Here is a 16,079-nt window from a genome sequence, read left to right as displayed (position 1 = left end):
GTTTTTTGTTTGTTTTGTCTTTTTGCCATTTCTTGGGCTGCTCCCACGGCATATGGAGGTTCCCAGGCTAGGGGTCTAATCAGAGCCGTAGCTGCCAGCCTACGCCACAGCCACAACAACACGGGATCCGAGCCATGTCTGCACCCTACACCACAGCTCACAGCAACGCCGCATCCTTAACCCACTGAACAAGGCCAGGGATGGAATCCACAACCTCATGGTTCCTAGTTGGATTCATTAACCACTGAGCCACAACGGGAACTCCAAACTACAAGTTCACTTTTTTTTTTCCCTTGCCTGTTTTATAAATGAGAAATGAAGCAAGAGGCAAAGCTGTGGCTTGTCCAGGTGCTCCAGGCCAGTCAGCTTCCCCCTTGTTCTGCCTCTCCACCTCAACGTCCTGCTCAAATCCCACCTCCTCCAGGAAGCCTTCCCTGAATCATAATGACGAGCCAACTTTACGTCCTATTAGATACTTGGCATAACTCACGTGTTGCATTCAGTCAATATTGACCAAGTACCCACCACCTACCGGGCCCTCTGTAAGGTACAGTGGTCAACAGAGAAAGCCAGGCCCCTGCCCTTGTGTTCCTCAGAGTCAGATGAGGGAGGAAGAAGCGAATCCAACAGTCATACTCATGAATGCACAACCACCTACTTCGAGAAGTGCCATGACTCGGTGTCACAAGGAACCTGGTCTGGTGGGAGAGACAGGGGAAGAAGGCCTCCCTGAGGAAGTCACATTTGTGTGGCAGCCTTTGAAGAACCAAAGGATGGAATCTGGGGAGGGCATGGGGGAAATGCTGGGGAAGCAGAAGGAACAGACGTGCAAAGGCCCGGTGGCAGCACAGTGAGTCAGGGCTGAGGAACAGCAGAAGCCAGCCTGGTGGCAGGACAGAGAGCGCAGAGAAGAGAGTAGCAGATGAGGTTGGGGTGTTGAGGAGGAGGGCAGGGGCCAGGTCTTGACTGTGAGCAGGAGTTTGGTTACTGATTAAGAGCAGGAAGCTGTGGAAAAGGGCTATAGGCAGGGGAGTGACCCTGCATTTTGAAAAGGTCCCTCCGGCTTGCCGGTGAGAAACAGACTGGAGAGAGGCAAGAGTGGAAGCAGAAGGGTTTGGAGGCCAGGGGAGAGCTGTGGGGGGCTCTGCACCAGGCAGAGGTGGAGATGGAGAGACGGGGTGAACCTGTAGAGGAGGAAACATCATCAGGACTGGTTGTAAGGAAGGGGGTTTCAAGAGTGATTTGCAGGAGTTCTCGTCGTGGCTCAGTGGTTAACAAATTTGACTAGGAACCATGAGGTTGCAGGTTCCATCCCTGGCCTTGCTCAGTGGGTTAAGGATCCGGCGTTGCTGTGAGCTGTGGTGTAGGTCGCAGACGCGGTTCGGATCCTGCGTTGCAGTGGCCCTGGCGTAGGACAGGGACTACAGCTCTGATTCAACCCTAGCCTGGGAAGCTCCCTATGCTGCAGATGCGGACGTAAAAAGACAAAAAGAAAAAAAAAAAAAAGAGTGATTTGCAGAATGGGGCTAGTGCTGGATGGGGGGGTGGGCATTTGCCGAGGAGGGGGTGTGGGGAGAGGCTCAGGTAGGGGGTTCCTGAGGTCCTTTTTGGACATGGTGGTTTGAGATGTCCTTGAGATGTACACACGGAGAAGACAAGGCTCTGGAATGCAGAGGAAGGGTGGTGGGGGAGGGGAGGGCTATTCAGCGCAGAGACAGTGAGGACACAGGAGGGATCGCCCAGGGTGACCTGCAGCAAGAAGCCTGGGCTCGAGGAAGTCAGGAGTGCACCCTAAAAGACAGAGGGTCAAGGGAAAACCAGGAGGCGGGGGAGGGGGGGTGTCATCCCAGAGGCAGAGGGACAGTTGCCAAGAGGGAGGGTCCGACTCCAGAGAAACCAACGGGGAGATGACCGAAAAAGGTCCAGTGGCTTCAGAAACGTGAAGGCCATTGGTGGACGTGGCAGATGTGCTCCAGGAGGTGAGGCTGACAGCAGGAGCTGAGTGGATGGGTCGAGGAGGGCGGGGGAAGGAGGGGACACAGAGAGAGAGGGTGGGCACTTAAGTGTGAGGGGAAGGATGGAAAGACCCTTTCAAATGGATGACATTGATTTTGACAGACATGAAGGGGACGGATTCGGGTGAGAGAAGGCATTTGATGATGTGGAGGAGAAGCTGGGAGGGCAGGAGGGCGGAAGGGTTGGCAGGTCGCAGGGATGGGTGTGTGTGGTTCCTGAAAGGATTGACGTTAAGATCAGAGAACAGGAAGGCTGCCCTTAATGTGGAGGAATTGGGGCTGACGACAGGCTCCAAAGTGTGACCAGGGGTGGGAGCAGCGGCAAGGTCAAGGGCCGGTGAGGTCATCCTCTTGGGCAATGGAGTCACACAAGACTGAGCAAGATCTGGGTGACAAGAAGTCTGTGAGCCAAGGGTGAAGCATGCAGGAATGAGGTGGAGCACAGCCCCAGGCAGGAGGCGGAGCACCCAGGGCCTTCAGCCTCCACGGCCGATGGGGTCTTCCAGGAGGAAGCTGGTCCAGAAGCAGGTATGGGGAACAAGCCTACCAACCTCCTCTTGATGGGAATCAAAACATCACCCATTAGGAGACCCCAGGGAAGCAGGGTCCACAGGCAGAGCCAGCTTAGAAGCAAAGGTCCCAGGATGGGGAGGGGTGAGAGGTGAGTCAGTGACCAAGAAGGACAGAGACCTTCAGCCAAAGACAGATGGGGGCTGAGCTCTGGGTACCACTTGGCAAAACCATCCATGATGGGGATGGCAGGTTCCTTCCTCATGGTTACTCTCTGAACAGTGTGGACCCTGGACTGAAGGGCCATTGGCCTGGGGAGGAGCCACACGACAAGCTCATAAGGAAAGAATGCTTGTTCCCATTTGACGAGGAAGGAAATGGAGGCACAGTCATAAACAGGTTAAGTAATTTACTCAAGGTCGGGGAGCATAACCACTTATTACGAAGTGATTATTAAGTGCAAACCTTAGAGCAGTTTTGAATGCTGTCAGTCTGACTCCTAAATAGATGGTCTGGTCCGTCCTACCTGTAACAGCACAGAAGGACTGCCTCCCTCCAAAAAACCAAAGCAGCGCCTTTCCCCACCCCCACCTTAGGAAGGAGACCTGCATCGTGTCCTTCCCCCAACTTTGGTGTTTCTGGCCTATGCAAAGCCATTGCCCCCAGACTCCCAAAAGGCCCACCCACTGCCTGCAGGGCCAGACCCTGAGCACTGAAGGAACACCAGTGCCCAGTGGTCAGAGAGCATCGAGTAGAAAAGGGATCAGGGCGACCAAGGCGGCCCCCAGAATGAGGTACCAGGCCCTGCTCCTCCCCTTGTTTCCCAGACCCCATACAAGCCCCCCAGGAGGGGTCATGGCCAAAATTGAGTGTCTTGACAGTCCTATTGGAGGGAGGAATAAGAGCCAGATTTAAGGCGACTCTGTAAAACAAAGGATCGGGGGGCTCCTGGACTCAGGTCACCTGCCCCACTGAGTTCTGAGCTCCTGGACCCAGGTCACCTACCCCACTGAGTTCTGAGCTCCTGGAGGCTGTGGGCTTAGCCATCCTTGGATCCCTCTCAGATGAGCCCAGCGCTTTGTCTACAGCAGTTATCAATGATGTGAATTAAATCTGAGGCTCATGGTGGGAGCCCGGAGCTGCGGAGCTGGAGGGTCTGACTCCGAATCCCAGCTCCACTCTGTGCTAGGTTTGTGACTTTGAGCATGTCGCTTAACCTGAGTTTCACCTATGAAGTGCAAGCAGGGCCAAGCAAGGGCTTTGCCCTTGAGCTAATGCTCTGAGGCCCCCATGATGCTATTTTGAACAAGGGGCCGTATGGTTTCATTCGTGGGGCCCTGGGTCCCACAATTTATGTAGCCAGTCCTGAATAGGAGTAATATTACTATCTACCTCAGAATGTTGATGCAAGGATTAAATGACATCATCTGTCTAAAGTGCTTATTACATAAGGAGCGCGCAGTGGAACTTCTTGTCTTTTGCTATTAGACCGTCCCCAGCGCCGATGTGTGATAAATAGATGAAATGATCGAACGAGTCTGGGGAGCATGTGGAAGCGAAGGTGCTGGGCTGGGGGTCTGTACAAGAAGTGGGAGCATTTTGGGGCCCCACATCGTGGAGCAGCTGTTTGCATGGCAGCGGTGGTTTGCGCTGTGGTCCAGATCTAGCCGTCACGTCCCGCAAGAAGTGCATTTGGTGAGAGCTGAGGACGTGGGTTCCAGTCTCTATTACGGGGCGTGGCCTCGGCCCCAGTGAAGTCACCAGTCTCCAGCCCTGGGAGCTGCAAAGGGTCTGCGGAGGTCTCAGGGCAGTCTCAGCCGGCTTGGCTTCCGGGGCGGGTCCTGAGGTGGTAGCTCCGCCCACCCCGCGCCAGGGGGCGGGACCCAGAGCTGTCAGCACGTGGAGAAGGGGGCCTGGGCCTCGCGCGCACGCGCTGGGCAGCAGGCAGCCCGGGCCTTGCTCAGAGGAACGGGTTGGTGCCCGCCTGCTGGAGCGGGTTGAGTGGCCCGGCCGAGCCAGAAGTGGGCAGCAGCGGCTGAGGCAGGCTCCCAGGGGGCGGCGGCGTGAAGGCGCGGGCTTGGGGGAAGACGCTGACCGAGGCGGGGAGGGTCACGCCGGCCGGCACGCTGCTGAGCGGGAGAGGCAGGGAGGCGCTGTAGGTCATAGAACCGAAGGGCGTCCCCACCGGCCCGCTGGCCGCCAGGCCGAGCGCTGGCGAACCGGCGCGCATCTGGTTCAGGGTGGGCCTGCCCTGCTCGCCCCCGCCGAAGGGGTTGGTGGGGGATGGAGCGCTGAGACCTGCGGAACGAGAGTGGATTGGGGGGCTTAGAGTGGACCAGGGGGACATAGCCCTAGTGGGAAGTGGGGCAGGGTGGCAAGATCTGGGGTCTTAGGAGTAGGGAAGAAGAAGAAGATCTTAGGGCAGGAGCTGGGCTCTGAAAGAAGAGTCGGAGAGAGATCAGGGGATCCCAGTGTTGAGACCCAGCAGGGAGGAGAGGGCAGTCTACCTGTTAGGAAGGGGTTCCGGGTCTTTGCAGCCTGGGGTGCCTTGACTAATGAGTCAAGGTTGACCAAAGAGGAGGCCGAGGGGCCCAGGAAGGACTCAGGAGTGCGGCGAGCTGGGGTGTCCTTGCTGGGCTGTGTTAGCGCTTCCCCCAGTACATCAAGGTCAAAGGCATCTGGCTCCTTTGTGCCATTCTGCTTGGAACTGGGAATGGAGTCTCCAAACAGGTCCAGCTCTGGAACAGAAATGATAGAGCTCCTTGGTGGGGACACCGAGTGGTCGCTCTGGGAGAGGGAGAAGGCAGAGGCCAGCTGTGGATGGACCCCTCTTTCCCCAGAGCTGCATCATTTCCTGCCTCCTGCTTACCCACAGGACTGCTGGGCTGCGCAGAGGGCGGGGCCTGGGCACACTCTGGCCCCTCCTTGGTCTCTGTGGATACTGGAGGCTTGGCAAATGGGTCAAAGTTTGAGGTACCACCTAGCCCTAGCCAAGGAAGAAAAAGGAGATGAGATGTGTTGGCAAAAGGGCAGGCACTGGGCTGACCCCTTTCCAGGCGAGCCACCCTCTTAAGACAGGAGCTCCTGCCCCTTGGCCCTGGAGGGAAAGGGACCCAGAAGTCCTCCAGCCCCTCACCCACAGCCTCTGGCCCTCTCCTTACCAGATGTGCTGGAAGTCTCCACCGCAGCCCCCCAAGGGTCGGCCCCTGAGTTGGGGAGTTTGTGGTGGGGGGAGTTCTGTGCCCAGGAGTCTGTGATGGGTGGTCCAGCAGGCAGCACTGGGGTCCGGCCCCAGGGCTCAGAGGACGAGAGCATAGGGGACAAGTTCCAGGGCTGGCTTTGGGACAGGATGCTTCCTGAGGGGACTGGAGACCAGGGGTCTGCGGAAGGCCCCCAGGACGAACCACTGGGCTCTGTCTTGGGCCTGAGACCTGAAATGGGAACAGCACAGGTGTGACTCCAGACCCACTCAAACCCCTGGTCCGGAGCCTTCCCAGGTACCCAGACCAATTTGGGAGGCCAAGGAACCCATTTCACAGATGGGATGCTGACTCAGGACCACCCCACAAGCTGGAGCCCATATTCAGCAAGTTATCTCAGGATCCTGGACCCGCCCCCTCTTCTGCCCAAGCACAGGCAACTCAGGCCACCTTCCCAATCAGGGACAGGCGGGGCCAGGAAACCCGAGGCGACCAGGGGCAACAAGAGAACATTTAGGAATCTCCCATAAGCTTGAGTTTCTCAGATGTGCCCCCTCCCACACGACAGCCCGATGGCACAGAGGATGCTGAGGCTCAGAGCAGTGAACGACTTGCCCAGCTGTCCTCAGCTGTCTGAAGCGTGTGCCAGCAAGTGGCTGAGAAGGAAGGGGCTCTCTAGGAGCCAGCCGGGGAGCCTCTTGCAGCCCTGCATGCCCACCTGGGATGTCCCATGGGTCAGCAGAGCAGTGTGTGGAGGGCAGGGCCGGGGCTGGTGCGAAGATGTCCACCAGGTCCAGGATGGAGGACTGTTGGAGGAGGGGAGAGGCAACAATGCTCAGAGAGGGTGGGGCCTGGAGGAAGGGCGGGCCCTGACCTGTCATCCTCACTCCAGCTCCTTCTTTCCTTTATTCATTCCACAAACATCTATTAATGATCCCTTGCCTCCGCACAGTGCTTTCCAGTTCCCGAGGCATTTCCTTATCCAGGCAGTGCCTCATTTGCATAACAACCTGGGCAGTAGGTAGAGAAGGTGCTGGGGCTCCCATTTTATAGACCTGCCAGCGGGGGGCCCAGAGAGGGGAATCGAGTCGCCAAACGTCACACAGCCAGGGAGAGGCAGAGCTGGGAGAGAACACGGACCCGCCTGCCCCTTTTCTCAGGTGTCCTGCCCCTCAGACCATCAGGGGTAGCTCACCTTTTATGATGAGCCTACTTCCCTAAGTCCGTATCCAAGAGACACAGGCCACAGTGAACTTGGGCAGAAAGGGTACAGAGACACCCCAGGGGTAGCAGAGACAGCTTTGGAGGGTAGCCTCGCTACCAGCAGCTACGCATTCCTCCCTCTAGGAAACTAGGTGCGTGAGGCCAAGATATTTTATGCACCATGTGCCTGAGGCCACCCCTAGTCTTGAGCCACAGTATCACATGACCCTGGAATTGTCAGAGCTGGAACTGTCCAACAAGTCCACTGTACAGAGGAGGAAATCAAGGTCAAGACAATGACATGCCCTGAGTCTTAAAGTAGGTGGCGGCAAAGCCAGAATCCAGATCCAGTTGCCTTGGATCAAGGTTCTTTGCATCCTATTTTGCCACCAGCTCAGGCACCAGCCCGGGCAGGATGCGTCACCCCCCCCCACACCACCTCTAGTTTCATTGCATAGCACTTAAGCAGTGCTTACTGGATACGGAGCACTGTTCTGCACTCGTTACAAATATTTAACCTAGTTCATCTCCCAAGCTCTGCCCGCCCATGTCGCCAGCCCCCTCTACCTGGCTGGTTTGCCGCTTCTCCTCCTCTCTCTCTTCTTTGTCAGGCTCTCTGTCTCGCTGACGGTGGACTCCAGTCCCAGCACCATTGGCCACAGGGGAGTCGTCTCCCCGCCAGGACCTCACCTCCTGCAGAAGGCACAAGAGCGAGCAAAGCATGAGCAGCCACTGGGCTGGAGTAGAGAAGAGTGCAGTGTGGGAGGAGCCGAGGTTAGGGGCAGCAGGACCACAACGAGGAGCGGGAAGAGCCTGGCTAGTGGCCACAGCGTAGCACCTCCACCAGCACCAGCATCAGCGCAGGAGGCGTGGCCAACTACCTTCTGCTCCTGCCGGCTCAGGCGCAGGGCCAGCTGCAGCTGCAGGTCCTCATCCCTGCGGGAGGCTGGGGGGACCGGCTGTGAGGAAGGGAGAGAGGGGGTGTACTTGGCACAGTGCTCCCATCCCTGGGCAGAAGGGCAACATCACCCTATGTGGGTAAGGGTGATGGAGAGAGAAGTACCACCCAGAGTGAGTGTGGGCAGTCTGCCCCCAGACACCAGTTGTGGGCGTGGCTTTCCCTTGCCCAGATCTGGATCTGAGATGCAGTTTAAAAATTCAGAAGATCGATCCTTCTCTTCTGGGTTTCCAGAGTGCACCCCAAGCCCTGCTGTGTGAGGCCAGCTGCATCTTCCAGGTCTGTCGGGACCCACCGAGGCGATGGCAGAGACAAGGTCATCAGGGAGGCTGTCCCTGCCCCCCACAAGGACAGCAGCATGTCTCTGTGTCTCCTAGGAAGCTGTTGGCACACGGACCCCTTCCCCTCCATCAGGCAACATCAGGCCCATAAGACAGACAGGTACCACAACCCACTACACACACAGGCTACCCTTTCCAGGCCCAGCCAGAGAGAATTAGGGGCGGGGAGGCAGTCCCCAAGCCCAGTAACCAATCCAAGGGACACAGACAGGTCCTGGGCTGTCCTTGGAAGCAGGACTAGGACTTTGGGACCCAGAGTAGGTGAGCCTAACTATCAGAGGTGTGAAGCATCCAGGCACCTCGCTCGGGTCGCCCCATCCCCACCCTTGCCGGCTGCCCCAGGAGGAGGCCTCACCTTCTCAGCCTCCTCGCGGCTCATGGCCAAGGCCAGCTGCAGCTGCAGCTCCTCTTCTCCTGATGTCTGTGGCCGGGCCTGCTCGAGGTCAGAGGTGTAGCGGGGGGATGAGGAGGAGGCTGCAATAACCAACCATCCATGGTGGCTTCCATAACACACAGGTACCCATGAGCTTCCCCGCTCCCCAGGAGATTAAGGCTCAGATATGGAACCTGAGGGGGACGGAAACACCTGGCCATCGGGGGGGCCCCATGGGGCCAGGCAACATGCTTGGCACTTTCTGTAAGGTTTCCATTCCCCCATGGGGAAGATTCCAGTCCCTTCTTTATAGACATGCAACAGCTCAGAGGGGTGGGCCCTTGAGCAAGACCTGACTCCAGTTCCTGGACTCTCATAGCTGGGCCCTGCTCAGCTTAGGGGCAAGTGCAATGGGAGGGTGAGAGGTTGCAGTCAGTTAAGGTCACAGCTCTCTGAACCCTCAGCATGCTGTCAAGAAGGGGCATCCTTGGAGTTCCCATCATGGCTTGTGATTAATGAATCTGACTAGGAACCATGAGGTTGCAGGTTCAATCCCTGGCCTTGCTCAGTGGGTTAAGGATCCGGCATTGCCGTGAGCTGTAGTGTAGTTTTGCAGACGTGGCTCGGATCCCATGTTGCTGTGGCTCTGGTGTAGGTTGGTGGCTACAGCTCGGATTGGACCCCTAGCCTGGGAACCTCCATATGCCAGGGAAGCAGCCCTAGAAAAGGCAAAAAGACGAAAAAAAAAAAAAAGGAAGAAGGGGCATCCTTTTTTTTTTTTTTTTTTTTTTTTTTTTTTTTTTTTGCTTTTTAGGACTGAACCCATGGCACATGGAAGCTCTCAGACTAGAGGTCAAATTGGAGCTACAGCCGCTGGCCACAGCCACAGCCACAGCAACCCAGGATCCAAGCCATGTCTGCAACCTACACCCCAGCTCAAGGCAACACTGGATCCTTAACGCACTGAACAAGGCCAGGATCGAACCCACATCCTGATGGATACTAGTCAGATTTGTTTCCACTGCGCCACAACAGAAACTCCCAAGAAGGGTCACTCTGAGTGCCCCTCAGGTAAGGGAAGCCCCCATCACCGTGGGGGGGAGAGTCAAGGACATTCTGCAGCTGTCCCCATTTTCAAGGACGGTGCCCTGGAGTGGGGGCGATAAGGGACAGGCCGTGTGTCTGTGCACAGGGCTGAGTGCATTCCCGGGCCTGGTCTCATTTAACTCTCACCTTGAACAATTGCAGTCTATAAGATTATCCCTCCTTTACAGATGAGGAAACTGAGGCTCAGGGAGCTGCTTGTCTAGATCACGCGGCTTAGAAAGGGCAGGCTAAGGACCACAACTACACTCCAGAGCCTATGCTTCCACCGCCGTGCCTCTGCCAGACAGCGAGTGAACAGGAACAAGCCTGGCACATTCTCCTCCTTCTCTCTCGCATCCTCAGAACCCCCAACCCCGCGACAGGTGTACTGATCCACAGCTTCGGGATGCAGAGCCAGCATCAGAACCCCCCAGGTGGCCTCCCCGCCCCCCAGCCACACCCCTGGGCTCACTCACAGTTGTAGGAGGACGGGGAACCGCGAACATCCCCGTGGCGGCGGCTGAAGCCCAGCTGGCCGCTGCCAATGCCTGTGCCCTCCAGCGCCATGCGCTCCTTGGTCTTGAGCGCGTGGGTCCGCTCCTGCCGGAGGCGCTCCTCGTCCCTGAGCAGGGCCATCACCTGCTTGACCTTCTCACGCACGTTGACGCCCTGGTCCTTGCCATCGCGGTCGATGTACTGGAAGTCCTTGAGCGTCTGGATGGTGTAGAGGTTCTCCCGGCACTGGTGGGCCACCCGCTCGGAGCCCGTCTTGAGCAGGTAGTCGAGCAGCGTCAGCGCCTTGTACACGTGCCGCCAGTTCTTGCCGCTGTCATTGAGCCGCCGCCACAGCATGCCCATGACCTCGGCGAAGGCCACCGTGTTGAAGGTCAGATCGGCGATCTCCGACATGAGGGAGCTGGGCGGACCCCACGGGTCATTGCTGGTGGCCTCGCGCACCTTGATCTCCGCCTCCGAGTAGTTGTGCACGATGTTCTTGACCTGTCGCCGCAGCGCGGAGGTCGTCATGGCCGGGGACTTGGAGATGGGCGGCCCCCGCCCCAGCCAGAGGTGGAGGACCGAGGGCCACCGTCGAGAGGTCACCGTCTCCGAGCGTGGGCCGCCGTGCTCTCAGCAGGGCGGCTGTGTCCTTGGCTTCCACATGGGTCTGAGGAAGAGAGGCTCTGGCATTCAGGCCCACCTCAGCCAGTGACTTAAGGCCTGGCCAGGGTGTCCCTGATGCCAGGAACCGCTTTGGGCAGGCAATTACTTTTTATTTTTCTTATTCGATTTATTATTCAGCTGGCACTTCTAGCTGGGCATGTTCATTTCTTCACACTCACACCTATAAAGATACTATTGTCATTACCTCCATTCACAGATGGGGAGAGTGAGGTTGCAAGAAGGATTAAATGACTTGCCCAAGATGACAGAGCTGGTGAATGTGGGGCCAGGATTAACCCACATTCACGTGCCACAGTCAGTCACGTGCCACAGTCTTCCCTTAGTTAGGGACACAAAAGGGACCCCCCAGGAGTGCCTACCTGCCTTACTTCTGTTTCACAACCTCTCCTGTCTCTGTGGGGATCTGGCTTAAGACCTATTCTTTCCAACTTCTCCATCCTCACCTTCCTCTCTTCTTCTGTTGTTTGTTTGTTTGCTGTTTAGGGCTTTACCCGCAGCATATGGAGGTTCCCAGGCTAGGGGTCGAATCAGAGCCACAGCTGCCGGCCTACGCCACAGCCACAGCAACACCAGATCCGGGCCGCATCTTTGACCTACACCACAGCTCACGGCAATGCCAGATCCTTAACCCACTGAGCGAGGCCAGGGATCGAACCCGCAAGCTCCTGATACGCGTCAGATTCATTTCTGCCAAGCCACAATGGGAAGTCCCCCTTCTTCTATTGTTAATTTTTTTTTCTATTGTAGTTTGATTCATTCAGCACCAATTTCCTGGGACTTCTCTGAGCCAGGCACTGTGACAAGCACAGAATACAAGTCTTGGCCCACCCAGTGTGGTTGTGAAGGCACAGGCAGTCACTCTGCAGCACAGGAGTGCAGAGGCGCACAGGAGCACCCACACTCGGAAAATCAGGAGAGCTTCCCAGAGGAGGTGACGGCTGAGCTGAGAGCCGAGATCCAAAGGGAGGAGGGAGGAGGAAGGAGGTAGCAAAGCAAGGAAGGAAGCCTCCCAAAGAGATCTCCATTGTACACGGAGAGGGGTACGCACGGCCTGCCCACAGTCACACAGCATGTAGGTGGCAGAGCTGGGACCAACACCTAGGTCTCCAGAAGAGGAGACTTATCCTAATCCAGCACTTATTGTCAGTGTCACCCGCTTTATAAATATGTCATCTGCTTGCTTTATGGTCTCAGTCCCAACTTCCCAGCCAGAATGGAAGCTCCCTGAGGCCAAGGCCAAAACCCTAAGGCCCTGGGCACATCAGTCCTCTGATATCCCAGCTGAGGGATGCCTAGGGCCTGCCCACTGCCTCCCCACAGCCTCAGGACCAGGCCATCTGCTGAAAGCAAACCCAGACCCAAGACAGAGAACAGTTCTCCCAGGGCCCTACCAGAAACCCAAACCGGATTCCTCCTGCCACTGCTGTTCCTCTGGTGTATAAAACACATACACACACTGGCTGGACCTGGCCCCCACCCAAACCCCCCACCAACACCAGCACCCACGGAGACTGCGCCTCTCAGCTCTACCCTTGGGCGCAGCTGAAGTCTGAAGCCTGTCTACCCCCAGGCCCCCATCTCCACTCTCCCTCCAGCCAGCCCTGCCAACCTGGGCTCCGTTCAAAGCAGCCCGTGGGCCTGGGTAGGTTTCATCAGGCCCCTGTGCCTGGGAGCGCCTCGACCCAGAGGGCAGGAGCTTGTGCGAGAGCTGGCGAGATGGAAAGGGCTGGCTGGAAGCCGCTTACCTTCTGCGCGCTGCCTTTCTGTCCAGTGGTGGCAGGGCTTCTGCGGGGCGCCACGGGCAGCGCTCGTTTAATGCCTGCCCTCCCCCTCGCTAGCTAGTGACTCAAACCTGTCTTTACCTCCCCATCCTGTGGGCTGGCAAGTGGCAAGAGTCAAGATGAGAAATAATGGTGCCCTAAAGCCCGCCCGAGCGCTAGCCCCTCCCAGGGCTGGCCACCGAAACCAGCAGAACCAGTCAGGCATCCTGACTCGACTTGGAGCCTCCCAGGGCCGTCCTGACCCCCTGCCTGGCCTGGGGTAGTGGGAGGGGGCCCTCTGTGCGGGCCCCCGCGGCCCTGCCTGAACTTTCCTCCTGGAAGGTAGGGATGGAGGAGCCTTCTCCGCGCACCTCGGCCCGAGCTGGGGGAAGGGAGGGGTCCGGAACATGGGGAGGCCCCTCCCCCACTGAAGTTGGAGGGGATGAGGTAGGAAGAAAGGGCAGGATGAGGCCCTGGGAGCACTGAGGGGAGGGGGAAGGAGAGGAAGGAACTCAGGAGGGGGCGGCTGGGAGAGCTGCCAGCCGTGTTACAAGCAAAGGGTTTTATCGAACACAATATGCCCAGAAATAAAAGGGAGTGAAACAGAAACCCAGCAGCCGATAAGACAGCAGCGGCAACGGCGGCAGCCGGGCAGCCGGGTTTGGAATTACTGCAGTGACCTTGAGCCAGACCCTGGCAGGTGGAGGGAAGGACACTGAGAAGGCCAGGCCGAGAGGCTGATTCAGAGATGGGGGGAGGGTGGGGAAGGCAGGATGCAGGAGGCATGAGGGTACCAGCTGGGGAGGGAGGCTTAGGCTGGGGGATGGGAGAAGGGCCAGCAGGGGGCGGGGCGGGCCTTGGGGAGGAGAGCATCAGCTCTCTCTTTTGTAGGGGGTACCAAGGAGAACTTTACAGGGGCCAGGAGCCTACTCTTCTTGGGACCCACAGGACTAGGGGATCAGGACTAAGGAAGCAGATGGCACACCCAGAGCAGGGGTTCAGGGAGACAGAAAGAACCCAGATATGCCGAGTCACAAGCACGAGTTTGTCCAAAGATCGTGTGTGCCCCCATCAGCCCGCACCCCCTTCCATCCTCTGCTAAGGCTGCTAAGGCAGCTCTATCCCCTGGCCCCTTCCCCACCTCCCAATCAGGTCCAGCCTGAGCCATGGGGGGAGTGGCAGTGCCCTAACTCTTGGCACTGGAGGGACCAGCGGAGTGAGTGCTAGCCCAGAGGTAGCTGTGTCCTGGGGGTGCTAGAGTTGGGTGGGGGCTGTGGGTGCACCAGGGGCTCAAGAGGAGGAGGAATAGGGCAGAGAGAGCAGGACTCTGTGAGGAATGCCACCAGAGATGCCAGTCCCAGGATAGGGAGTGAGCCTCAAGAGGTGCCCTTCCTGGGGGCTGCAGGGAAGGAAGGACAGCAGGCAAGATGCCTCCAAGTTTCTCTGGGGCCCCTGCCTTCCTCACCCTTCTTCCTGGGACCTGGAGGGAGATTGAGCCCCAAGCTTTCCATGCCAGGCACCAGCGCCTACAGGAGGAGCCAGCTTACCTCTGGTTCAGGCTCCCTTGGCCCCAGCCCGGGGACCACGAGCAGCCTCTGCAGTGACCCTCCAACCTGCGCAGCAGGGGGACAGCACAGCCTTGGGAGTGCCCCCAGAGCCATCCACCGCGGACCCTCGTTCTGGAGACCCGCCCTCTCCCAAGAGGCACAGACCCCTCAGGGTCCCTGGAATGGGCTGCTGCTCTGCCTCCTGCCTGCCAGTCTTCTGGACGCCCAGCCGGCAGGCAGCACTGGGAGGAAAGTTGCTCAGCTGGCCAGGCAGGTCTGCCTCAGCAGTAACAGGACACAGGAGGAAGCGCAGGGCGTGTTAACCCCTTCCTGCTGGCCAGGCAGGCAGCACCTTCAGAGATGGGAGGCCTGCCTGCTGGCTGTCCCCAGGAGGTGCAGATCCAGAGGTGACCCACTCCCACCCTGCAGTGAGTTAACCCTTCCCCTGCCTCTTCACTGGAAATGGGGAGGGGGGGTCCAACACCAACCCCACCCCTAGCTCGTCCCTCTGGGCCAGGACCCCCATTCCCTGGGGCTGGCTCCTTAGTGGAGTAGCCTTCTGTGGGTTCCCGGCTGCTCCCCTGGGCCACGCTGAAGGGCATCAGGACTTCAGGCACAGTGCCATCTTACCTCTTTGACACAGGATCAGAGTGCCCTGTCCTCCCCAAACCTCCTCCCATGTCTCAACTGGAGGAGGACGCTTGAGGCCTATGAGGTCCTTATCGGAAGCTCCAAAGGCACAATCAAGTGGGCAGGAGACTGCAGCCACACCTCAGGTCTCCCCCTCTCCCCTCTGCTGCCCCAGTCTTCAAGGCAGTAAGCCCGCCCTTAGCAAAGCTGCTCTTCAAACTCTGGGAGCCTGGAGTCCACTCTACACAGGAAGCCTGGCCCAGAATGATTATTATTGACAGAGAAGAATTTATGATGCTGAGTCTGCGCTGAGAGCACATTTCTTTGTAAAAGCCATCTCTCACCCTCTTCATATTTCTCTGAGTGAGAGAGGGAGCAGCAAGTCCAGAGGCTGTTTTTAAGGCAGGGAAAAAAAAAAAATGGCTCAAAGAGGCCAGGTGGTTTGACATGAAGAGAGGGGTGAGCAGACCCGAATCCATAATGATCTCTCGCTGCTGACACAGGGATCTGGGCTCTAGGGTTTAAGAGTGGGGTGAGCACGATCCTCCGGGACTGGGACGAGGCCCATGGGCCCAACTGAAATATGCGGATCTCAAGGAGCCAGGTCCCGTGGGGTCTAATTCTCTTCCCGGGCACACGCTTTTGTCAATACTTGGTGGGGACTCTTTGGGAAAACCTTGTTCCAGGAAGCACGACCCCACATGTGTGAGCCAACAAAGGCCAGGGGCAGGGACTACAAGGGGTGACACTCTCTGTCCTGTCACCTGACTCATTCCTTGTCCTGCTACCAATGTGCTCCTTATCCCACGCATCACCTCCCCAGGTGTGCTTCTCTCTCCTCCTGTTGTGGGATGGCTCCAGGAACTGGGAGGAGAGGAAGCTGAGGGCAGGTGGGACATGAGAGGACCATGAGCTGCCTTCATCAAGATCTGACATTCAAGGAGTTCCTGTCGTGGCGCAGTGGTTAACAAACCCAACTAGGAACCATGAGGTTGTGGGTTCGATCCCTGGCCTTGTTCTGGGTTAAGGATCTGGCGTTGCCATGAGCTGTGGTGTAGGTCGCAGACACAGCTCGGATCTGGTGTTGCTGTGGCTGTGGTGTAGGCCAGCGGCTACAGCTCTGGTTAGACCCCTAGCCTGGGAACCTCCATATGCCACAGGAGCAGCCCTAGAAAAGGCAAAAAGACAAAAAAAAAAAAAAAAAGATCTGACATTCAAGACAGGGAGGCAAGTCCATCAATTGATGAATAGATAAACAGATTGGGGCCTATCTA

The 16,079-nt window shown here is 57.7% G+C and overlaps 1 protein-coding gene across 11 annotated transcripts; it reads right to left on the bottom strand.

The window, feature by feature from the left end:
* Positions 1-2,917: 2,917 nt before the first annotated feature.
* EPN3 (epsin 3) lies at positions 2,918-15,225 on the bottom strand. 11 transcript variants are annotated; one of them, XM_084984812.1, is made up of 10 exons: positions 14,806-14,921; positions 10,163-10,851; positions 8,583-8,701; positions 7,810-7,887; positions 7,496-7,621; positions 6,444-6,531; positions 5,687-5,956; positions 5,395-5,511; positions 5,033-5,263; positions 2,918-4,823 (listed from the first exon to the last, which is right to left on the bottom strand). In XM_084984812.1, the coding sequence occupies exons 2-10, from the start codon at positions 10,710-10,712 to the stop codon at positions 4,486-4,488; spliced, it is 1,917 nt and encodes a 638-aa protein (XP_084840938.1). In that variant the 5' UTR covers positions 10,713-10,851; positions 14,806-14,921; the 3' UTR covers positions 2,918-4,485. The 11 variants fall into 11 exon arrangements, with proteins under 11 accessions (XP_084840938.1, XP_013836475.1, XP_005668943.1 ...); XM_013981021.3 differs by lacking the exon at positions 14,806-14,921 and adding an exon at positions 14,176-14,402 and having other exon boundaries at positions 10,163-11,028; XM_005668886.4 differs by lacking the exon at positions 14,806-14,921 and adding an exon at positions 14,176-14,402.
* Positions 15,226-16,079: the final 854 nt, after the last annotated feature.

This window comes from Sus scrofa, chromosome 12 (genome assembly GCF_054392235.1).
Source record: "Sus scrofa isolate SSC_HxYL_T2T_F1_AM1 chromosome 12, Sscrofa_HxYL_maternal_Yorkshire_Landrace_v2.0, whole genome shotgun sequence".
NCBI classification, from domain to species: Eukaryota; Metazoa; Chordata; class Mammalia; order Artiodactyla; family Suidae; genus Sus; species Sus scrofa.
This window is presented reverse-complemented; position numbering and strand designations above follow the sequence as displayed.